The sequence below is a fragment of the Zosterops lateralis genome (genome assembly GCF_965231275.1).
Source record: "Zosterops lateralis genome assembly, chromosome: 5".
NCBI classification, from domain to species: Eukaryota; Metazoa; Chordata; class Aves; order Passeriformes; family Zosteropidae; genus Zosterops; species Zosterops lateralis.
In genome coordinates, this window is record NC_139766.1 from 68,628,970 (window position 1) to 68,654,481 (window position 25,512).

General features: G+C 40.3%; 1 protein-coding gene across 2 annotated transcripts in view; it reads left to right on the forward strand.

Annotated features, from left to right (window-relative positions):
- Positions 1–25,456, forward strand: part of SYNPO2 (synaptopodin 2) — a 79,837-nt gene extending 54,381 nt beyond the window's left edge. The window contains exons 3-5 of one of the 2 annotated variants that reach the window (XM_083862458.1): positions 2,716–3,506; positions 6,557–8,742; positions 20,720–25,456. In XM_083862458.1, the coding sequence (XP_083718584.1) occupies positions 2,716–3,506; positions 6,557–8,742; positions 20,720–21,286 (3,544 nt within the window). In that variant the 3' untranslated portion in view covers positions 21,287–25,456. Of the gene's footprint in view, positions 1–2,715; positions 3,507–6,556; positions 8,743–12,992; positions 14,346–20,719 lie in introns of those variants that run through there. The other variant, XM_083862459.1, reaches the window with a different exon arrangement.
- The last annotated feature ends 56 nt before the right edge of the window (positions 25,457–25,512 follow it).

Sequence of the window (25,512 nt, forward strand, 5' to 3'; positions counted from 1 at the left end):
ACTCTCCATTGCTCCTGCTTGAATACATGGTGAACAGCAAGGCATGTCATGAAAATTGGAGTGTTTATACCACATGACTCAGTGTTTCATGGAATGAAAACCATGTCAGAAAATTTAGGAAAATTGCAGTTGCTCAAGACTCTGAAAGTGATTAAAAGGTTCTAAAGAAATTCACTATGAGAATCTTTACATTTCTTCTCATCAGCTCATCTCTACCAAATCGCAGCCCCTGCTGTCTGTATTTTCCCAGGTATGGGAGAATGGACTGAAACATTTCTCCCCCTCTCCCACCTCGTTTGTGGGTACTATCCCTCCCACCACTACCCCCAGAAGGATTTTTCAGGAAGTGTTCTAGCACCCTTTGAGAGCAATGAGTAGCAAATCCTTCCTCTCCTAAGTAGCCACTTGTTAGCAGCCACCTCAAGAAAATGCTGGAGAGCATGAGGAAAGAATAATTTAAGTGGTATTCCACTGGTGATTTTTACATCTAAGTATCTTTTGTTAGCAGGGAAGAATATTTTCCACTGGAAAGCTCCTGGCTGTCCCTGAACGTTTAGCACGAAGGATGTGATTTTCACAGGCATTAATTGTTGACCTAATTCCGCCCTTACAAATCTTACTGGGAGGAAAATTGGGTTTTTTAAAGTAGTTTTTAAAATGCCACTTGGCCTTTGATGTCGCCCAAAAGTTTTCCCAATGCCCTGTAAGCCGCAGTGAGTTACTGACCAGCAGCAGTGCCCAGAAAATGCTCTGTTTACAGGATAAGAGGAAAGCGACAACCCTGCAGGGCGGGCACTCCCAGATGCCGTGCGGGGGAGCATCTCGCTGATCTTCCCGGCAAATGCTGAGCACATGGATCCGGGAAACGTGGAGAGAGAGAGGGGACAGACGCCGAAACGCCAGCCTGCCCTTCTCACATCAGTGTTAGTAGCTCTCGGGCTACTGCTGAGTCTGGAGAGGACATTGCTAGGAGGAAGAAGGGAGTGCTCAGTGCATGCCGACATGAAATACATCATGTAGGGAGTAAAACATGAGCCTGCAACAAACCCTGCCGTGCTGCCTCCAGGAGTTCTGCTTCCTTCCTGGAATTACACCAGGGCTCTTGTTCCTGCAGTGAGCTGGAAAGGCCTGAAACAGAAACAACGATTTGACAAAACAGAATCTGAAATGACAAAAAAAGAAATCCTACCGGCTATTCTGCCTTTTGACGGAGGATACAGTATATCCATACGTAGCAAGGGCCTTTTAAGGTGGAAATCTTTCTCTCCCACATATACACACAATCATTCAACTACCAATAAAGGCTAACATTTAGCTGGCCCAGCCCCCAGTCCATATCTTACAAGGAAATGTTTACAGATTTCTGTAATTTATCTGTGCTCGGGGGCAGAACAATTGATCATCCAAATAGCAGCATCCGATGGGATCCAGCAGCACTCCCGAGAAGCTCCCTAGATTAAATTCTGTCTGACCTTTAGCAAGTCCCATATGTGGTGAAATGGATCTTACACATTTTGTGCTGTTTGAGGCAGACACAGACTGCCACAAGCAGTAAGCTGCATGCCTGGAAAGCAGGTGAAATTGAAGTTTCTTCAGCACACTGACAGATTTATTCCTCCTGCTGCTTCTTCCAACCTTTATTTCTAGGGGGTTCCAAAGTTTCAGAATAGCCAGGGCTGCCTTTGATTTCAAAAATCTCCACAGTACTTGATAATAATACTCTACTAGGGACACCTACCACTTCCTTCATTTGAAAAAGTGCTTTGCTACCTTCTAGCAGGTGGGAAGTCTTATAACATGCTGTAGCCTTGCTGTACAGAGGTTTCTCCTCAAATTAATAGTAGTCAGTATGGTCCAGAGAACTTAAAGAAGGAGCTAAAGAGTTCATCAGGTGTCCTAACAGCAGTAAATCAGCTTAACTGGGCCAGAGAAATTAATAGTTTAGAAAAAGGAGCTACACCGACATACATTGTAGGTTTTACAAGCAAGAATACCTTTTTCCAGTTAGAAATAATACCTTTTTAAATAAGTAGGAAATATTGTATAGGTTCACCACCCTTCTATGCTGCACCACTGGAATAGGCCCAAAATATTTCAATTAATCCGTGACATTTAAGGATGATGATCCTCACAGGAATTCTTTGAATGTGTATTTCAAATATTCATTTCCCTCCTTCAGATCCTTATCCAGTACTTCTCTATTCCTTAGAGAGCGAATGATTTGGGACAGGAACCACATGAAAGGATGGTGCCTAAAACAGTTGCAGTAGTGGCTACAGAGCCAAAAATTAACCACTCCTCTGGTGCCATGCAAAGTTAATTTTCTCACAAACCTGTGAAATATAAATAAGTGTTGTCTCAAAAGTCTCAGCAGCATTTCTCTGGAAGCCCTATAACAGAAATGTGTCAGTGAAAACACACTGATGTTAAGAATGATACAATTCCACATTTCAGGGTAGTAGTGGGGTCATAGTTCTACCTGTGTCATGTAATTTCCCTCTTACTGGACTGAAAAGTTGAAGAACTTTGAAAGATACAAAGATGCTTCTATTTAAGACCTCCACATTTTGGGAAAATTCTTCTAAGTGGACCTGCTAGAAGGTCCCACAATTAATTAGGGTGGGGAAATACTATGCAGAAAATGCTTTTGTAACTCTATTTCCAATGGCTGTGCATACAGCAGCTTAATTCCTTGAATTGTTTATGTGCATGCAGATCCTCCAGTGGAATAAATGAAACCTTGAATGCTGAAAGAGAAAATGGGAAGCATGAGAACATAAAAATTGAGGACTGTAGGGAGAACACCACACTGCAGGTGAATGCAGCACAAGAGATACCCCGTGAAGATTTATGCATCACAGAGATTTACAGTGGGACTCACCATGGAGCAGCAGAAATCAACACATACTTTTCTGAAACAGAACAAGAGACCACACAAAGCCACAGAATCCCTCCTGAAGTGATAGGCACCCCCAAAGTGATCGTGACAGACGAGGCTGCTGGCAGAGGGACGGCACAAGAAAGGCCAGGTGCTACGGTTGAGCTGCAGTTTTCCCTCTCAAAAGACATGCACAAGGCCACCAATGCTGCTGCTGTGACTCTCTTGGGGGCAGAAAAGTGCCCCCCTGCAGGCAGAGGAGCCAGTGCCCAACAGGATGGGAGCAGCCCCCACATCGCTGTTCCCTTGGCTGGGAAGGAGGGCAACATCCAGTGGTCAAGCAAAATCGTCCACTTTTCCAGCAGCAAGGAGGTCAAGAGGAACCAAGGTGCAGCTCCATCTATCCCCAGAGTGGAGGTGATCCTAGACTGCTCAGACAGGGAGAAGGAAGTGCCCAGGTCTCTGTCTGACAGGGAGTGTGTTGATTCTCAAGTAGAAGGAGGGCAGTCAGAAGCACCTCCTTCCCTCCTCTCCTTTGCAATCTCACCAGAAGCCACAGTGCAGGGAGAAGACAGCAAGCCCTTGGAAAAGGAGCACAGACCTCTCAAGCACAGGGCAAGGCACGCAAGTGAGTATGTCCCTTCTAATAATTTGCCTGGGGGCATCTTTTGTACCTTTAGTTATAATTTCAGGATTTAGAATGCATTAGGAAAAAAAGTGTTTAGAGATTTTTTTTTTCAGCAGTTTTCTAACTTTCCCCCTCTCTTTTTCTTTTAAATGATGTTTCTGTTCTTGCTTTATATATTTTTTCAGAGTGATACAATGCTCCTGGTGATGAACCAAGAGTGTACCCATGCCTTAACTTCACCGAATAACTTTGCTTAGTAGACTTCCACTTTGAAATTAACTCCTGACTTTGTCCAACTAAAAATATTTATATCTCCAGACAGGGCTGAACTCTGCTAGGCTTCTAACTCATATTCAGTGGCAATCTGTAAAATATTAACAAAAAAAAAAGCAAGTTGCTTGCACATGTCTAAGTGAATCTTGTGGGTTTCTCCTTTTATAGCAAAAGCTTTGTGTTGTCATTTGCATAATCTAAAACCAAAGCCATGCCACTGTTTTGAAAAGTTAATAAAAAAAGTCTAGCAGCAAAGCTTGATGTTGTCTGCAGAGATCTTGACAGACACCAGCATGTGTATAACTGTTACATGATCCTTTTGATTTTGTCAGCCTTCTCTAGACTGTAAAGTGAACATGTTATTTCTCCCGATTCCCAGACCCAGAGGTCAGCTTCAAAATGTGTTCAAGAAATTCACATGGAAGCAAACTTGCCACTGGAGCCAATATTGATTAGCGGGGTGTAGACGTGTATTATTTATTAATTAATCTTTTATTTCTTTGTTATTTTATTCATCTTGGACCTTTCTATTTGTTGCTTGCTCCTTCCCAATAATGTGAAGAATCCTGTCTGAGGATTTAGTAGCAGTATGTCAAAGGTGCTTGAATGTGTGCAGTGAGATACTGTAGCAACAAGCTATTTCATATGCGTTGGAACTGCTTTGCTAACCCACTGCTAATTCCTCTGGAAGCATATTTTTAGCATGATAACCATTTGTGTCTCATTGGCAAGTGGATTAGGCAGTTACTTATGCCTAAGTTTCTGTATGCAGCCCACATATTTTGGCCATACTAAATGAAGTATAGAAGAAAAGTGCACATGCTTCACATTTTGGCTGCAAAGTCAGAACCAACTGTGGGACTGTGCCTGCATTTCTTAGAGAATTACTTGCAGTGACTGTCTTAAAAGTCAGAAATACAAAGAATCAACTACTTTTTACATGATAAACTCTTCTTTCAAGAAGAACAGAAGCCCTGTCCTTTTCCCACATCATCAGTCTCAGTCTCCTCTAAACTAGTGATTGATACAAATTTTTTTTGCATTATTATTAATCTATCTATACAGTAGAAAAAACAAATTGCCAAATATAGTGAACACCCTGTGTGCAACAAATACTACGCAAGTTTTCTGCAAAAATAGAAGTTATAATGCAGCATTTAAGACTGAACTAGAGAAGAACTTGTATTATGGGTGTTTGATCTCTTCAGCAGAAGTTTTCTCTGTAAATGTTATTCAGATTATGTTTACCTGAATAGCCAGCACTCTAATACTGAACCTCATAGTTTTGGAAAATACCTTCAGTGACTATTGTAAGCAATTGGATTGTCACAGGACTGAGCCAAGGATTTTGTGATTTGGCTCTCCAACAATAAAATATTACAAAATTCTGGTTTGGGTGCCATGCTCTTTTCTTTTTCATAGATTCTTTGTGAGGACCATTGATCCAGTTGTGCAGTCATCTGGCATAATGGCAAAACTCCAATTGTCTTTAATAGGAGAAGTATTAGACTCCATCTACTGACATGGCTAAAAGGATCATGACTTGAAAACACACAGCATGGCTTTTTTAAATAAGTTTGTTTTATTTATGCCAGCAAAAGACAGTAAATAATTTACTTTTCTATTCTCTTTTTACTGTTCTATTCTCTTTTATCAGAGGCATGCTTTTTTCCTTGTGACTATTGATTTAGTCAGGAATAGCTTTAAATTCCAGCTTTTTTGGAGGGAGGAGTTATTGAGGCTATCATTGATGAGATTCAGTGGCAGAATGCGAGGAAGGGAAAGCAGCAGGGACAGCACCTGACTGGCATTGCCCCATGAGGCACATGCTCCATGTCCCATTACAAGGAAGCAGTCACACTGATGTCCAGTGCACCCATCAGCTTTGCAGCTGCATCTGTTCCTCTTTCACATGACCTGATGAAAATCAGTAGTTCATGCTTTCAGAAATATTGTCATTGATACTCTTATGAATACCCTTGAAGAATTAGTTAAGTCTCCTTGGTTCTGTTCTTAAATGTACATTCACTCTTGCCACATTTCCAAAATAAATATTCTGTATACATCTTACAGAACTTATATTTCAGGCAAGCAATGCTTGTTGAAAGATTGAAACCCGCTTTCATTGAGTACCACGGACAAACTCCCACATCTACCAAGGGGCTGAAAGTTAATGTTAATATTTTCTGTGTATGCCCTTCTGGATTCATACTTGCTTTTAAACAGCTAATACAGAGTAGCATACTGAGTTTCAGCAAGCTTGCAATTTATAAGAGTAAAATAAAGACCTAAATGGCAGAAGCTGCTGCCACTGTCAGACAGAACCTATTTAGTTCCTTTGGTCTCAGATATGAGCAGTCATGGGCCTGCCTGGCTGGGAATGGCTGCTGTAAACCCAGGAACTTGTAGTCAAATACTTGGAAAATACCAGACTAGAAACTGGATAAATGAGAAGACACTACCTGCTTGTTGGTGCTGGGAATAAAAATTAAGAATGCTAGAAATAAAGACACATATAATGTTCCTGTTGACCTTAAGAGGGTCCTAAAGAAAGTGATGTAGCCTTTGAACTTGCATGATGTGTCTCCAAGGAATGCTGGGTATGGATTTTATAACACAGCTGGTACTGTGAGAAAAACTCGAGTCTCATGAACTTTCCATACAAAAGAAATGTTTTCATAATTAATAAATTCCAGCACAGAAAAAATGCATCTGTTAGTCTCCTTGTAATCTTGCGGGGAGCAGGAATTTAATGTGCACTTTGATTCTTTCCACAGGGCTCCGGCGAAGCGAGAGCCTGTCAGAGAAGCAGGTCAAAGAAGCCAAATCTAAATGTAAAAGTATTGCACTGCTGCTGACAGCAGCCCCCAACCCCAATTCCAAGGGGGTGTTGATGTTCAAGAAGCGCCGCCAAAGGGCGAGGAAATACACTTTAGTCAGCTACGGGACTGGGGAGTTAGAACGTGACGCGGACGAGGGGGAAGAGGGTGAAGGTGAAGAAGGGGACAAGGAAAACGCTTTTGAGGTGAGTTTGCTTGCAACAAGTGAGTCGGAAATAGATGAAGATTTCTTCTCTGACATTGACAAGGACGGTAAGATTGTGACGTTCGACTGGGACAGTGGTCTGCTCGAGGTGGAGAAGAAGACAAAAAGTGGAGAGGAGATGCAGACACTTGCAGACAGCACAGGGAAAGGGGCCCTCATGTTTGCCAAGAGGCGGCAGAGGATGGATCAGATTACAGCAGAGCAAGAGGAGATGAAGGCAAGCGCAGTGCAGACAGAGGAGCACAGGGAAACCACCGTGACAGAGAACTTCCAGAAACTGAGCTCTTCCGTCTATCAATCAAAAGAGGAGGAAATGTCAAGACAGCAGACCTGTGTGAGCAAAAGCTACACAGACATGAGCCAGAATGACAGCAAAGTGGTACAACAAAATGGCTTTGGCTTAGCACCTGGCACAAACCTCTCCTTTCAGCCCTCTGGAAGCCAAAAGCCAGCATCTTTGAACAAAACAGCAAAACCCTTCCTTTCTGGGGTTCAAAACCGAGCAGCTGCACCATTTTCACCTGTAAGAAATGTCACCAGCCCCCTTTCAGACGCTGCAGCACCACCTCCTTACTGCTCTGTCAGCCCACCAGCTGAGGCTTTCTACAAACCTGTCTCAGCTCCTGTGGCCAGCAAGGCTCCCCCGCCAGTGTGGGCAGCCACCGAGCCCACGGAGCACATCGCCTCCAGGGATGAGAGGATTGCCGTGCCGGCCAAAAGGACCGGGATCCTGCAGGAGGCCAAGAGAAGAAGCACTTCCAAACCTATGTTCAATTTCAAAGATGCACCCAAAGTAAATCCTAATCCTGCCCTTTTGTCCCTTGTACACAATGCAGAGGGCAAAAAAGGGACTGCAGCTGGTTTTGAGTCAGGACCTGAAGAAGACTACCTCAGCTTGGGAGCAGAAGCTTGCAATTTCATGCAGACTCAAGCATCTAAACAAAAGGCCCCTCCTCCTGTTGCTCCAAAGCCTTCACTCAAGGTGTCTCCTTCTGCTGGTACTCCAGTTTCACCAGTTTGGTCACCTTCAGCTGCAGCTTCCAACAAGCCTCCTTCTTTCCCAGCACCAGCCTCACCTCAGGCAGCGTATCCTGCACCACCCAAATCTCCACAGTATCCTCATTCTCCCGTCCATCCCCCAAGCACTCTCAACCTTGCTGGTCCTTTCAAAGGGCCTCAGGCCAGCCTGGCGAGTCCAAACCTTGCCCCCAAGGCAACACCAGTCACCCCAAGTGCTGGAGAAACAAAACCTCCCTTTGAGATGCCACCAGCCATGAGTGGGAAAGGAGCACAGCTGTTTGCCAGGAGGCATTCCCGAATGGAGAAGTATGTGGTGGATTCAGAGACTGTGCAGGCAAACATGGCACGAGCCTCATCTCCAACTCCATCTTTACCAGCTTCTTGGAAATATTCATCCAATGTCCGAGCACCTCCGCCCGTTGCTTATAATCCCATCCACTGCCCGTCTTACCCTCCTGCTGCTACCAAGCCTTCCTCTAAGGCTGCTGCTGCTACCAAAAACACGAAAAGAAAACCTAAGAAAGGTCTCAATGCTTTGGATATTATGAAACACCAACCTTACCAACTCGATCCATCTTTATTTACTTTCCAACCTCCCAAGGAAAGTCTTGCCATGAAGCAGACATTGAAGCTGCCCACTTCAAAGCAAACACTGCCTTTACCTTCCTACCTTCCACCTGGTACTGGCTCTCCCACCAGGGCCCGGCCTTCCTCGGTGTACTCCGTGCCAGCCTATGGCTCCCAGCCTCTGTTCCCATCAAATGCCTCTCTGTCAGGAAATGAATCATATTCACCCACAGGCTACTCCGCGTTTTCTAAGCCAGAAACCACCACATCCTCTTTGTTTACTGCTCCGAGGCCAAAATTTTCAGCCAAGAAAGCTGGAGTCACTGCACAGGTGTGGAAGCCATCGGTTATCCAAGAGTAAATCTGGTAGCAGAAACTTAGTGTCCATTTTGCTTGCAGTTCACTGGTTTGCAGTGGTCACCTGGCACACAGACTGTGCCAGTGGTATTCCTTAGCTTACTTAAGAATGTCAGATGTATCACCTCAAATCTGGGTCCAAAAGGTTTGAACTTTTTAAAGGAATCAAAATAGATCAAAAAATTTTAGCACATTGGTGCATTTTATTGGGTGCTTTGTAGACATGACATCCTGAAATGGAGAGGTACCATTGTGTGAAGTGAGCAGGACACTAGGTTTTTGCTTTAGGACTACAACAATAGAAACAGTGAGCAATATTCCTGGTATGTCAAATCAACAGAGAACAGCTTTCCTCTTGTCCCTCTCCCCAACTGTGTTCTAATTACCTAGGGATTTGAGGACTCTGGTGATTGGTGTTTTTTTTAAAGAAGTGCCTTATTAACTAATAGTAATATGTATTATTAACGCAGCATAAAATAGATACAGTGTTAGACTCTGACTGGTCACTAGCAGAACACAAGGGGATAGACCTTTGGCCTCATGAAATTCACTCAGAATTTGTCCTGGCTTGAAGGTCCTTCCACAGGAATCTCATTGATCAGCCAGGGGCTTAGCTTGTAAGCTATGTGGATCAGCTGTGATCCAAAATCATGAATTGCTTCTGTGATTTCACAGAGAATGTGCTATAAGAGATGCTGGAGTGTTATGAAGACTAAAAAGAGGTGGAAAGACAGCTGGACAAATTGTTTAAAATTTCTCATTTTGGGGAAATTTCACATCCCACATGCAAGCATATTTTTAGCCAGAGTTTGCCTTGAACCCAGCAAATATGAGAGAAGCCTGTAAATCACAATTAGTGAGCAGTCAGAGAGGTGAGCTGGGTTTTGCAGCTGCAATGTAATGCACCAGTTTCTTGTGAAAGCACAATGACTCAGGACTGGAGGGCTACCTATAGAGTAGAGTGCTGATTCTTGCTCCCAGAGTAGTCTGTGCCACAGAAATTACCAGTAAATCATGATTATGACCATGCCTTCTTACTGGCCTCTTGTACACTATTTCATTATTTTCTCTTGGGCCTCTACAGTGCTTCTTCCCACTTTAAATCTTTTTACTCTGGTCTTATACTTTTATCTTTTACTTGTCATATTGGGGACTAAGGATTGAAATACTGCTACTGGGGAAAACTTTAAAGAGCCTGTGGTCTTGAAATGTACTGTATGATCCTGCAGTGAATATAGGGTGAATATTTGAGTAGTATAGCATGGCTTTCATCAGCATCAGTGGTGCTAGGCCTAAAACAAGGTGCTGTTTCTCATAACTAAAGGAATCAAAATCCATCCCAGGTGTGAAGCTAAAGATTAAGCATAACTCTGTCAATAAAGATGGTAGAATCTGTTGGCATATTTGTTTAAACTATCATTCAGCTAGTTACAGACCAGATTATGGACCTTGTATATCATAGCAGGCTTTGACTAACTATCTTGATGAAGAAAACATTCCTAAATATGAGCAAAATCTCCATAGTTTGGTCCCGTGATGGTAACTCAAACTGAAATCAAAGATGAGAAGAATGCATTTGGTTGCACATGCAGAAAGCAGGCTGAATTCAAACTCTAATCAAACCAGTAAAAACCACTCCTCTGAACTATGGACCTCCAAAATTCTACTCTCCCCTTTAAATTTTAGATTGGGTTACTGACTGCATTAGAATAAAATGACCAAGGGGTCCATCTCCCTCTTAAAATTCAGAAAAATGATAGGAAATTCAGAGGGGGGAAAAATGGAAAGCTCAAAAAATATTTATACTGCATGTACCTGGAAATAGAAAGTAGCAATATTTTAGTCCTTTGGAGATCTCCCTTCTACCTGTTTTCCACTGTCAATACCTGTACTTTTCTTCTATCATTAAACTTGTCCCTTTCCTCTCTGCCTGTTTGCGGCTTTTTTCTTTGGTTCAGCTGCTATTTTGTTTGTTTGTTTGTTTGTTTCACTTCCAGGTACAGACTGCCAGTATATTTTTGGGGGAAGTCTATTCCCTGTGCTAGCCAGTTAATATGAAATCTCCTCCCTCCCCTTCCTCTCCCCTTTCCTCTTCCCTTTCCTCCTTCCTTTCTTTCCCTCTTTCCAAGTTCACCCTGGACTTGCACAAGCTGTTTTAGGTAGACTTTAAGACACCAGTATGAACCTGGAATAATGATCCCTCACCAAAGGTAAGTGGTGCTGTGAGGAGACACAGAAATCCAACCAGCCTCATATTGCCTTCCATGGTTTTGCTGAGTCTCCTCCTGTAAAGCACATCCGTAAATTATAATCATAGTTCTGTACTTGTTCACTCCACCACCGAAAGGATATTTCCCTAATGAGGAGATTTATAGCAGCTTTGTCCTTCCTCCACAAGTGTTGATATTGATGCTTGTGGTTATGAGATACAGGAGCTTAGAAAGTGCATCTGTGCTGAAAAGTTGAATTTTCATCACATTTGGATTCGAATACAAATATTTTATATAACCTAGAACAATGACAGAAGGATTTTTAAAGCACCAGTAAGAGTTAAAACCAAAAGTCTCAATGACATTAGTGCTCTTAACTCGGTTCAGATCTTTTGAAAATCTCATTCAAAGCCCAACTCTGAATTCATTTTCTTATATATACATCATTCTACACGAAATAGAACTTGGATCTAACTTGGCTTCAAGGCTCTTTTTACTGATCAGGTAAGTCTTTAATTTTTATAAATATTTCAAAAGGCTGGTCTACCTACAGGTTTATCCAAGATGTAATCTCTGATGAAGCAGATGTTTTGAGGAAAGCTGAGCTGCTCACTGTCATGGGTCCAGATGAAAAGCTAAAGACAACGTCAAACGTGGCTGAAATGTCAAGGAAATGAATTGTTTGTGTAGAGGAGCCATCTGAAATTTCACTTGGAAAGGGCAGTGAGCTTTTGTAAATGGTTTTCTGAAAAAGCTATTAGAATTATTTCATATAATATGTCAAGGCAGCCAAAGATGCAATTGTCATCTTTGCTATGGAGAAGTATTTAACAGTGAATTTTAAGCCATCACCAATAACAATACTTCCAGTATGCTCATATTAAAAGAGGAAATTAAGTGGTTTATGACTATTTTAACACATTTAATTCCAGCACGGACTGGAAGTCTGCACCAGTTTTGATCTCACATTCTGGATAGCCTTTTCATAAAAACAGCTACCTCAATCAAGGGTTAATATACCTTCAATTTATGATTCAGTTACAAACATCTTGCTATAAAACTGAATTGAAAAGTTTTGTTTTGGAGACAATGGAGACAAGTGGCTTTCAGAAAAAAAAGTTTAAATTTCTTCTTCAAAAATAAAAGACAAAATTTAGTTCTTCAACAAGGAACTACTTAACTCTTCCTCCCTTCTCTAGAGGAACCACTCTTACCCTGTTTCTGCTTGCCAAAAAATAATATATTATGAAACAACCAGAAAGAGATTTCAATTAATTTTTCCTATGAGAACATGTAAAATGTAAACATTATCATCTCTTACAAGTAAGCCTCATTCTTTTCCTTTCTGCTCTCCTAAGGAAGAAACAAAAAATAAGAGGTTGAGGTACCAGCAGACTCAAAAACAAAACAAAACAAAACAAACAAAACAAAACCCAAAACAAAACAAACAAAACCAAAACAAAACAAAACAAAAAAGGAAGTGTGGAGCTTGTGTGTGGTTCAGATGGAAAAATCAGTGCTAAGTGGCAGAGCTGCAATTTTGAGAGAAAATACTACTGGGATTAGAGGGAGGCAAGGAGGTGGGGGGACAAAACTCAAAAAAAAAAAAAAAAAAAAAAGAAAAAAAAAAGTGTGGCTGCACAGGATAAAATACCTGTCAGAGGATTTTGAAATACTGAAGGTAAAAGAACAATCAGCAAGAGGGCCACACCTATTCTGCATATAGAGACAGCTGACTATTTCCTGACTTCTGTTGAAATTTTTTGTATTGTTGTTGAACCCTGATAAAAGGTTCCAAGCAGTTATAAAGAGAACTTCACACCAGATGATGTGGTGTGGGAGGAGCATTACTTATCAAGTATCCAGGATGAGAGCTCAACAAAGGACCAGCCTGACCATCACCTGCTGCTGCTCCAGCCGTTCTGGAGTGGGGAATGCTCTGTGAGGCAAGGGAATAGCAGGGAAATTACAACAACTAACGCTATGCAAAATCTTTCTCCTCTCTTTTTTCCAGGAGCCTTTTCCAGATTTGCTAGCTTTAAAATTCCAAACCCTTTGGTTCTAAAAAAGATTCCCTCTTCCAGTATTGCCTTTTTACATGATGCAACTTTCTTTCCCTGAAGTCAAACACCTGGGATCCCACTGATTGCTTTGGTGGCTTGGCACGGCAAGTGCAAACCTTAATTACACAGCTTGGCACAATGGTATGTTATAATGACTCTGCTCAGCTTGGAATGGAAACGCTATATGAAGAAGAAACTTGACAAATCTTCAAAGACCTGTGGATTCAGAAGGTCTGAATGATTCACTGCTGGTAGATCTCTTGGGAAAATACGTGAGCCTGGTGATTCCACGGCAGTCTTGGTGCTGCCATCACAACTTCACAGACCTCATGACAACAACTGGTCCCATTTTACAGTAGACATTGCTTTTGCATGCCTTTACATAAAGGAGGAGCTGGAATCACTCAAGAGTTATGTTTGACAAGTAGTTTTCAGGCTGGTTGCTTACTAAAGGAAGCACCTCAGGTTTTTATCAAATGATTTAAAAAGCAAGAAAAATCCTGAAGCTCTATGTTGAAATTATCACTACAGATGCAGACTTGAACTCTTCCTTTACAAGCTAAGACAAACCATATGACAGTAATCTCATGGGTTTAATATTTGCTTCCTTAAGTAAGGCAGGCAAAGACTTTTTCTTTGTGTGCTAATTAAGTCTCCAGTTATCCTCTACAGCATTTAAAGGAAAAATCTATTCCTGATTGTACTGATCTTGACCAACATTTTAATTGCAGTGCATACAAAACATATGAGCAGGTTTCTACCTTAGGGTAAAAAAACTCAGCTATGAGAAAATAACTTCCTGAACTTACAGACTGACTATCTGGATGAAGGCTTCATGTATGGGGAATTAATGTAAAACCAGCATTTTAAAACATGAATCCTGACTCTTTTGTATGTTTTTAAGACAGAAATCTTAAACCAGAGACTTTCCTCCTCATTACAGGCAATTAAAAGATAAGATGCTATAAAATAATCTGAAAATAACCAGGTCATTTCTAAATAGGTGTCAAGACTGAACTGTTGAACAGATGAAGTGTTTCTCTTGATGTTTCCATCTAGATCTGAAACAGCAGATTGTAATGGTTTTAAGAAACATACAACAAACAGAAGAAAAGGAGGAGCATTACAGAAGTAAAATACATTCCAAGTCACAGGAGCATGTTGGATTACAAAGAGTGACATGGAGCACAACTTTCAGTTTCACTGTGAGCTTTAACTGAGAGAGAGGCAAAGAATTCAGCATGTTTATATTAGGAGCAAAAGTTTCCATACAGTAAAAACTTATGGATTAATCCTTTCAGTTTTTTTAAAAAAAAGATTATTTTTTCCCCAAAACCCATAAATAACTGCTAGTGATTTTCGTTTTGATTTGTGAGAATGCTACTTCTCACAGCCTTTCTATGCAGGTTGTTGTTGGTACAAGGCTCTATAATGCAAACAAAAGCAAAATATGTGGCATCTGGGTACACTTGGTTTTCTTCCTAGAGTACTGAAGTAGTACTGAGGCAAGCACCTGACACTGTGTATATAGAACTATGGGAAAAACAATATTAAACACTACTGTTTGGATTGCAAAGTGAGGCAGTTGGAATTCTTGTTACCTGCGTCGGCTTAATCCAACCTTCTTGGGCATTTGTGTGGCCAGAACATCTGCAATCATGTCACATCTGCTATTCTCTGCTGTAGGATTCCAACCAGGGATGCCCATCTGACAAACAGCTCTTTGCTGCTTTGTTTTGACATCATTCCATGCTCAGCACCATTCCTTACATACTCAATGCATACTCTTCAAAAAGTGCCCTTCATACAGAATTACTCTCTTACAGACTTTTGCTGTTAGCACGCAAATCATTCAGAAGCCAAGAGTTCATCTTTACACTGTTGCACTCTGCAAATGAGTAAATAAGGCACAGACTGAGCAGCACTGACACCAGGACGCTCTGTAGCCCTGGGCGTCTGGTTCCAGGCACTCCAAGGACTCTCCAGAGCCCAGCAGCACATGCACCAGTTACTCTGTCAATGTGATCCTTCACATCCCTCTGAGAGTGTTAACAGCTGGCAGGCTCCAGGTGCAAGTCCAGAAAGGGAATCCCCAGTGACCAGCTATGCATTCCAACCCACAAAAGCATCCTTTTTTACAATATACTCCTGTGTTAGAGAACACTTATATTTCCTAAATGAATCCCTGAAATGGCACTGGTGGGGAGAAATCCTAAAATGTAATCAAAATGCATCAGCACTGAGCAATGGTGCTTTCATTTCAGAGCTTTTGGAACAGCTCCCCTTCCAACTTCACTAGAATTGCTTCGAGGTAGCTTTTTAAGACCCCAAATAAACCCTGGAATACTGTCATGGAGCAGACTGTAACAGGGGGTTTGAACCACCAGATACTTTTAGGAGTGAATAAAACCCTCCTACTTCACAGACTGCAGGGTGGAACAGGCTGTAAAACCACGGGGCTCCTACTGAGCCTGCATCAGGCTCTCAGCCTGAGTGTTCACACATAGGGACATTAACACTGAAATATGGGACACTTCAGACACAAAGATTTGTGTCAAACCAGGCAGTGCTGCCACATCTCAAGATAGAAAGGTCAGAAAATAAGGCCAGCTTTGCACTGTGCAGCTGTGCAGTATAAAATCCGGAAGGTGGCAGCAAATATTCTTCCTTACAAGAAATAAAGAGTTTATTCCAAGGAAATCTAAGATGGCTATGGCCAAAATTTTCAGACGTTTGCTTTCTATAGGCATAAATGTACTATATTTTGAGAACTGCATCTGGATAAAGATTAAATGATAATGAAAAGCTGATTTTTCTTTCATTTGCACAGGTGCAAAGTGAGCTGACTTTATCACAAGTTAGCAATAGTCTTATGTTTTTTAACCATGCAGGCATTTTGCAGTAGTAAAGGCCTAATTCTAATAATTTAATTTCCTCTTCTACTTGACAACTAAAAATGACTTTATTTTCAAAATCAAAATTTGTCACAAATTTTGTCACAAAGCTTATCTGAGTTGTCCCAAAACTTATGCGAGGTGGCTGACAGGAACAGCTTCATTAGTTTGTATACAAATTATGAAAACAAGATTGTTCTCACCTGAAATAACACCACATTTAGAAACAATCTGAATTTAGAATAAATTAGACTGAAGTCCTAAAATTCCCTATAAATTTTCAGAATCAAGCCCTGACAAGACAGCTTTGAGGAGGTCAGGATCAGGCCTGAACTATGTGATTCTAATCTACTCCTGGTCTCAGTACAGCCACTGACAAGATTTTATTTCTCAGGTGAGATTCCCTCCCTCTCCAGCCATTAGCCAAATTTCTTCATTCTCATTTTTGTCTACCATAAAATACTTCAAGATTTTCGAATTAAAAAATATTTTCCCATTTTATTTCAAAACTTTTGGTAGTTGTATGGTAAAATAGCTGTAGCATTTACTGCAGAGCTGGCAGTGTTTCAGAAATTATTTTTTCATTACATAAAGTTTAAATAATAAATGGTTTGGGACAAAAAAAAACCCCAACCCCCTCCCCCCCCCCCCCCCCCCAAAAAAAAAAAAAAAAAAAAAAAAAAAAAAAAAAGCTGTAATAATATTAATAATATGTCTCCCTTCCAAACTCAGCTCAGTTAAAAAAGCTGAAGTGCTTCTTTCATATTAAAAAAAAAAAAAAGGAAAAAAAAAAAAAAAGGAAAAAAAAAAAAAAGAGAAAGAGAAAGAAGGAAAGAATTGAAAGGCATAAAAATTCAGCATTATTTATTTTGTCCTACCATTTTTTCAGTGGTTTGGCCTCTAACTGCAGTGGCCATTAGAAAGCCCATAGAAAGCCAAAGGAGAAATGCATCACTCTGGGCTTTTTATAAAGACAGAGTCACTTTTTGAGATAAAACAATTGTTTTATCTGCTTCCTCCTCTTTTGTCCCCTTTCTGTATAAACAGCATCCAGGCACTATTGTTAACTCAGATTTCAATGTGCTTTGATATGGGATTAAGGACCAGGACCATAAGGAAAAGATGAAAATAAAACTGCTTTAATGACTTAGACACCAAGGTCCAATTTATTCAAGTGACTTCATTAGGGAGGAGTTTATGTGGAGAGAGATTCACTGGATTATTCAGAGACCAACCCACTTTTGTCTCCCTGACTGGTGAGAAGGCAGCTGTGGCATGTAAACACACACACACAGAGTTTTCTCTTACTGAGGTGCACCACCTGAGACAGAAAAACGGCTGCTGGGAAATCCTTTCACTAAGTAGTATTATGCATTCTTATTTAGTCTGGAAAAGGAAAAATGCCTTTCTGACTCCTGCCTTTAAAATTTGCGCCATTTTATGAATCTAAGTGTGGTTCTTTGTGTCTTTCAGATTTCAAAATTAACAAGAAAATTGAAATAGCTGTAAGTTCCAAGTAACCCATTTTTCCTAACTATTAAGATATTATTGAATCAAAGGTAGACAGTCACACTCATCCATCTTACATTAACTGGATCTATACGTGTGCACACACCTAAGTACTGCTTTTACATTCATTTGCTTATACATGGAAATAGTTACTTTTTGAAGTAATATTATATAAATTTTAGTTTATATTGACACACATCTTATAAATATCAGAGATTCTTGCAATGCCATAAATGTTTGCTTCAGTGAGCAGTTTATAACTTGTTTGCATTTTCAAAATCAGTGTTAATCCAAACATAACCTTAACAGTTTAACCTGTTTGCAGTGACACCCAAAGCACTCAGTAGCTGTCAGGATTCTGTGATTGCAAAGGACAGCTCTAAATGGCCTTTTCTTTACATTTAGGAATAACTTTCCCTTCAATAACTACTGTAGAAAAGGTTTTTCCCTCTGAAAACATCCAGGAATCAGAAAAGAACAAATTAATCAATGTAGGGGGTTCTAGTTTGTCTTGCTGCATAATACTTCAGTATTCTAATAACTGTTTTACCACAAGATTACATGAATACAAAATGTGATAAAGTAATAATTCTGGTAAGATTTAACTTTTCTCTCCTCCCTTGATTTCTGAGGTGAAAAATGGAAAATCTTTACCCCTCTTTTTATGATTTTCTTATAGCTTAAGGGAGGCAGAGGAGAGAATAATTATTCTCTACTTACACTTCATATTTTCCACTCTGTCTGGGTTTGTGCATTGTTTGTAGTACATGCTTGTCAACAGATGTATCTCCAAGATTTAAACATAAAGGGGAAATATCAGAAAGTATTATCATATCTGGCTGCTGCTGTCCAGCAGGTGAATTATGAATTCTAGTCACTGGAAGTTGCCGTAATTCCAGAGTCTGTGTTTGTTAGCTTGAGGGGGCTGAACACCAAAGTATTGTGCTAGTTAGTAACTGGGGATCTCTCTGAACTTCTTCCTCAAATTCCTTCAGACCATTATGGAATGGACAAGGTTCTCCCCATACACTTCAGTCTTCTTCCAGGTAAATCATCTGGAATGCTATTTACCCTCACAGGTTTTGTCCTCTCACAATTCAAGAAGATAAATATTAGTTAAACGCACACACTGTTCAGTCCTTACTTCATGGAGGCAGAGATTATCCTAAGTTTACCAAAGCTACAGGAAACAGATGTGCATTTTCCCGTTTTGCACTTTGAAAGTGAAAACCCTGCCTATTTATTATAAATAATAATAAAAGCCTTTAGAACTTTTTCTAAAGCTATCAAGTGGGAAATGTAAGCCCAGACCAGGACTTCCACCTAAATAATACAGTAGAATGATTCATTTAGATTAAAAAGTAGTGAAACACACTTAAAAAATAACTCATCATTCTCTGATTAAACTCTGTCAAAGATAATTAGTTCCTGCTTTATAACTTATGGCTACACCAAAAAGATACTTCCATAACTTGATGAACTCTGGAGTTTTTCTCTGAACAGGACAGACTAAACAGTATCCTGTAAATGTCTTGAAAAGCCAGATATTTTATCCAACATTTGTTTCAACAGTGTAATTTCACTCTGCATCTCTGATATCCTATTAAGTACTCACAGGCCTTTGAACTGAAATTTCCATTGAAAAAGGGGAACTTTTCTGTTCTAGAACTCTACTGAGAGCAGCTAACACAAGTAGACTAATGAGGTGGACCTGTTTGATCAACTTCATCCCTCTCTACAACCTTATCTTCTCAATTGCCATATATTCTTAATGACCACTTATTTCTTGTGGTTTATCTTGGGTTATCTGATTAATTTCTAACATAGGGGCGTGTGTGGGATTAATAATGTTGGGGAGTGGAGTTTCCTCTCTGGAAATGCAAACTACGAAATAGCTGATCATAGCTAAGAGGTGCATCAGTTGTGAAACTTGTCAAAACTCTCATGATATAATCTCTGAGTGTCACTACACTTTTTAAAAGAGATTCAGGCTAAGTACGACCAAAATGACTGAAAATGATGAAATCTGAAGTCTCTTCCTCAGTTTCCATTTCTCATACAGAAGGCTGATATTACAACATGATTTAAAACCTGAAGCATGATTTAAAACCTATTCACGTTTCTTAAATGCAGCAAGATCCTGTGGCAGGGAAACTTAAAATGTGACACTTCTATGTGAATCTTTGCTAGATCAGCTATACCCTGAATGATCACACACCTGGCTGGCTGCTGTTCTAGTTCTTGCTCAGTGTTTTAATTTTGGGAAGCTCATTAGGAAAAGTAATACAGGGCAATGTTGTTCAGATTAAAATCTAGCAAAGCCTCTGCCAAAAAGAGCCAGGAATTTCACAACAGATTTAAGAATTAAGGGCATTTAAGCCTGAGAACATGAACCAACGAGTGTAAACTGATGAGTTGAGGAACCACATTTATAGAGACTCTAAGAAGAAGGTAATTTGTGCCACACAGGGAGCGAGTCTGGCTTAGGGACAGGCTGTACCTGCTCCCCACGCTGTCAAATGGCCGCTGAGGCAGAACCTTCTCACCAACACAGTTTCTGTTTCAAAGTGCTGCGTTACTAAGAAGATTAGGATTTGTCAAAAATGAATGGATTGCTCCTATAAGTGGGTCGGAATGTACTGAAATTCTGAGGGCATTGCCTTTTAAAGAAGCCAAAAGCAGCGTCATGTAAGGGTATTAAGTGAGTGATTGCATTAACGCCTTTAATTGCTTGTGTTCACTTTTGTGCCCCCCAAAAAGTGAAAACTAGGATAAGTCTAATAATTTTTGAGTAAGAAAAGACTTTCTTAAAAGGAGATTGCCAAAGATATGTTCTTGGACACGTGTCCTAGACAGAGTCTGTTATCAAATAAATTAGACTGCGCCTAATGTTAGAAAGAATCTTATAAGCACACACAGAACTGTCACAGCATGACTCCCTTCTGCACTAAGAATGGTCTTTTCAGAGCAAGGGAAAACAGCTAAGTAGTGGGAAAGCTGCACAGTTGCTAATGCCACTGTACTTTTTCAGTAAAAGCCTGTCTTTGGTCTGCTTACTTTCCTCAAATATTAAATTTGCTGTGCCTTTGTTCCTGTTTCTTTCTCTGCCTCCTGCTTTTCCATTAAATTGAAGTTCTAAAAAATACCCGTAGACATAAAAAGGGACTGCCAAGATGTCAGGTGCCTTCAGGGTCTTTTGTTCCAGTTTGGAAATGAAGAGAAGGGGCTTCCTTTCTTGCTGTTTAGTAACTGTATTTGGCATTTTGTCTTCCTAGGGAAGAAGTGGCGGCCGCTCATTGTCGCTTCCTGGGAGACCTTCTTCATTCATTCCTCGAGCCATGTCTCCCACTTCTCCTCTTGTATTTCAGCCTGCCCCTGACTACTTCAGCAAGGCAGACACAGCAGCTGACAAGCCTGGCAAGAGACTGACTCCTTGGGAAGCAGCAGCCAGATCTCCCCTTGGCCTGGTGGATGAAGCTTTTGGCCCCCAAAGCATGCAGGAATCCATTGCTGCTAACGTGGTGTCAGCCGCTCGCAGGAAAACGCTTCCTGAGCCACCGGATGAATGGAAACTTAAAGTTTCTTATGAGCCTCCAGCCCCGAGTGGTAGCACAGCCTTACTAGGAGGGAAGCAGTTGGGGGTTCCATCACCCCAAAAAAGCTCCCTGTCTGCCCCAAGTGCCCCCAGCCAGGCCGGCCCCAAGCTGCAGTATCCCTACTGCACTCAGCGCTCCACAACAAATCCTGATATCATGTCCATGGATTCCAGGTCTGACTATTGCTTGTCAACAGCTGATTCAAACTACAATCCACAGCCAAGGGGATGGAGGCGTCCAACATGAGCAGCTGGAGGGCCTGGGGCATTTTCCCTTCCCCCAGCTCAGCAAGCCCTAAGATTTGAGTTGGAGAAGGAAAGTTTCTTGCCGGCCTGGCGATCTCTGAAGTAAAAAAAATTGAGGAGACAAAATTGAATGGAGCACAGTTTTCACATGACTGCAGTGCTAGCAGCCTCTAGAATAGACTCAGTTTTACACCTAAGATTGTTCTGTTTGTCAAAAGGCAAAAATATGCATTTCTTGGGGTGAGGGGGAGATGAAAGTGGGGCAATCCGTGTACTTGATGCAAAAAAATCTAGCAACGATGTAGAAAGTGACAGCAAAAATGCTTGCAGTTAAGCTAATGTTAAAAAAAAAAAAAAAAAAAAAAAAAAAAAAAAAAAAAAAAAAAAAAAAAGAAGGTAAAATAAGGGCATTTTAAAACCAAGAAGTATTTTACAGGATCTTGTAGGTTTTCTGAGTATGTTTGACATGGGTTCCAAGACACTAAATATAGTCATATTTGCAAGAGTTCTAATGGAAGTGGAAGACTTTGAAGCACTGGTTTATTTGCCATATGGTTTTTTACTGCATTTCTATAATGAGTTAAGAAAGTAAATCCATGAATATTTTTACTGTGGCAATGGTACCTGAATCACCACAATATGTAGCTACAGGAAATCATACACAGTCACTCATTTCAGCTGGATTTCAAGACAGTTTCAATGAAGTTTTACATCTTGTAATTAATCTGAAAACACCAGGAAGAAAGGCGTTGTTGATAGAAATCAAGACCATGATACTTGAACAACAAGAGAGACGAGGAGTGTATTTAAACTGGATTGCAAGTTATTTTTGTAATAAACTGTCAAACAAGTCAGAGGCTGAACAGCCTTTATTTCTCTGTGAAATGCACTATTTGCTGAGCATTTACTGCTCCAGTGCCTGGTAATCCAACTGGCTGGGCAGTTATTCGTGTTTCTAAGGTAGCTCAATCTTTAGAAAGCTTTTGAGTTGTATCATTAGTTGGGAAGACATAGATAAGTTGTTTAGCAAGTACAGTTCCTGCTCTACATAGAAATTGGTATGTGCCAGAGGGTTTCTGATACGTGGTGCACAGTGTGAGTCTAGGAGCAAATATTTGGGTGGTTTGGTTATACCTCGGTGATGCTGATGGATCTGAAGGGATGGTGAATAATTTCTGCTGGTGAGACATACCTTGCAGTTTACTCAAGCAATAGAGGTATGTGGCTAAAAATGTATGTATTCCAAGCTTCCTGGGTAGTTTAGATGGTGTTAAAGCACTAAATGGATACCCTGAGTTTTACAAAGTGCTGTCATTCCCTCTTATTTTGTGGGGAATTCTTGAAGGATTTGACAAGCACAAGGATTAACTATCCTTAGTTTCAGTAAGGCTGTCACTGTGAGTGACACTGTGAGTGTCACTGTGAGGGAATAGATTAGAAAGAACTAAAACACATATGCAGCAAGAAAAAATACAGTACAAAAAATTCCCATCTGCAAAGAATTTTCATTACAGCAATTGCAAAATGTTATTGGTACAAAGGAGAAAGGAATATTAAATCCACATTCACTTGAGCTGGAACTTCCTCTAAAAGCAAATAATTGCAGGAAAAATATAGCCTTAATGAGTTTAAGTTGGCAGAAATTCTGTAGCCAAGCAGAAGCCTCCCTAAAATTCAACTGATCATTCTGACCAGTCAGGAAATGAAGACATGAGAGCGCTAAACCTTTAGAATAAGATCACATTGCTACAGCACTTTACAGATTTATCTCACAATATGAACTTGCAAAAAGAAAAAAAAGATTTAGAAGAATTACATGAACAAGGCTGCCACGATATGTCCGAAAATGAGCTTGGCACAGAGTTACATATGCACATAATCACAGTAAATTTTCCTGCTACACAGGCAAAAGTAGGTGTTTCCCCACTGTGTCCCTTTATGTCCCCTTTTATCACAATTGGGAATATTTCACCAGTGGGACTGTGGGAGTCCCCTTATCCTTGAGGGCTTATCTTCAGATCTAACCTATTGCCTGAGAAGTACATGCCAAACCTTCACTTAATTTCAGTTAAATTATAAATCAAATTGAAATTCAGTGAAATTTGTAGCTCAAGGTCATCAAGGCCTTAACTATTCAATAAATAGCAGTGCATATGCATTTCACAAAAGGCCTACATCTGAAAAGTCCATGTCTTTTACATATTTTGCTGATCTGTGGTCCATATTACTATAACAAAACAAGTTCCTGTTTACAGGTCAAGTTTTCTGGTTCTGTTTCCTTTACATCATTAAACAGAAAATCAGTTTAATGAGTGCATTAAGGCATATTTTTTACCCAATATCATTATTTTAATTGTAAGAATTTGACACCTAAATTTACATTCCCATTGAAGCTACTGCTGTGAATTCTGAGGTCATGCATCTACCAGAAGCAAGTCTGTGCTTAATTTTAAGGTACGTGCAATTAAAAATTGCCAAAAGTGTTTTTAAATTCTGATATTGCAAAAAAAAAGTTATGATATAAAGTGATCTTGGAAAGGCTTTAATGCTGTGATCATGTGGCATTACAGGAAAACATGCTCTAGGATGAAGCTCTAATTCCCCACCCCAAATACACAACAAACATGGAAGTGAAGAGTTTCAGACAGATCACAGACCTTCTGTCAAACTCCCTAGAAGAAAAAAATGTGCAGCCTTATAATTTCATTCTATCACAAGTAGGAATTAATCCCTGGTGCTTCTGTGAACATGAGAATTCCTGATGCTGGGTTTCATGTGGCTTTGTATCTTATCGTAGATTAATCTGGGTGTTTGACATGACCTACTCTAGATTTGTTTTTCTCCTCCTGCTGAGGATTTCCTAGCCCTCTTTCCCATATGGATTTCCCCATATCTAATATGGAATGAGTTCCCAGTGCAGCATTCTCCTCAATAGCAATGCTGGTAAGGTGGATCTGACCTCTCTGACACCATCTATTTTTACAGAGTCTGTGGGCAATGGATTGTCTCTGAGATCTGTCCCTCTGCCACAGAGAAATAGAAAAAACGTTTTTGAAGATAGAATGGGAGGGCAGACACGAGGGCAGGCGTGCAGACAGATCACATAGCCTTGTTCAGAGGGAAATCCGGCTAAATCCAGATTGAGGTCATGTAATGATTTTGAAGAAAGCAGCAGGCCTGGACCAGTAAATGAAATATTAATGCATCAGAGCTTTGGAAGGAGCCCACGGCCTTTTCCACTTTCTGCCCTTCACCCCATTCCTCCACTAGCAAAGCATCTTTCTATCAAATAGTTGTGACTGTTGTGTGTGAGTGCTGAATATATTAATGCAAGTATTTCATACATTTGCTTTTGAATGCACAGACCTGCTCAGTAAATGTGAGGAAAATCTTCTCTCAATATTTTAAATTGTTGGCTTTGTGCTCACCCTCAGAGGTGTCTCTGTTAACGTGCAGAGCACCTGAATACACAATATAACTGAAAATTTAGTTTCTTTAGTTATGTTAGATGATGATGTTCACAACTCTTGTTCATAGTTTGTTTTCATTTTGGTGTGCTTTAACACAACCAAATATCTATTCACACTGCATTTCTGCCTAGTAGCAAGAGACTGTGTTATCCTTATAAAAGACTTTTCACTTCTATAGGCTTTTGGTCATTGCAAAGGACACTTTATTTGACAGTGCATGCCAGCGATGTAAATTGTATCACATAATAAAGTGATTTGACCAATCAGATGGGAAACACAATTTTATTTTCCCTAAAATCTTGTCTGTTTAAATAATCTGAACCCAAGTAAAGCCTAATCTCTTTTTTTTCTGCACCATTTTTAGACTCACTGACTTTGCCTGTCAGTGACCTCATGCTGGTATGAGCTCCTAGAAGCTTAAATCAGCAGCAGGTCAAAAGGAAACTTATCAAATTTAGTAGAATTTCATTTCCATACTGACTAAGCAGAGGAAGGAAACCCAGTTGAGCACACAATTTACCCAGGTTAAATAACACAGACAGAACTGTTTTTATTGTTTGAACATTTTCATCCCAACCGCAAAAATCTGCAACTGTAATCTACTTACTATACTTACTTGTCTACTTTACTTGCACCTAACCTTCTGTTTAGTGCCTTGTTCATTGCTGTATTCTTGTTGTGCATTCTCAATTGAAACATACTGTTCAAACATGAAATAAATATTGTGAATAAACTGTGAACCCAGTCTGTACACTCT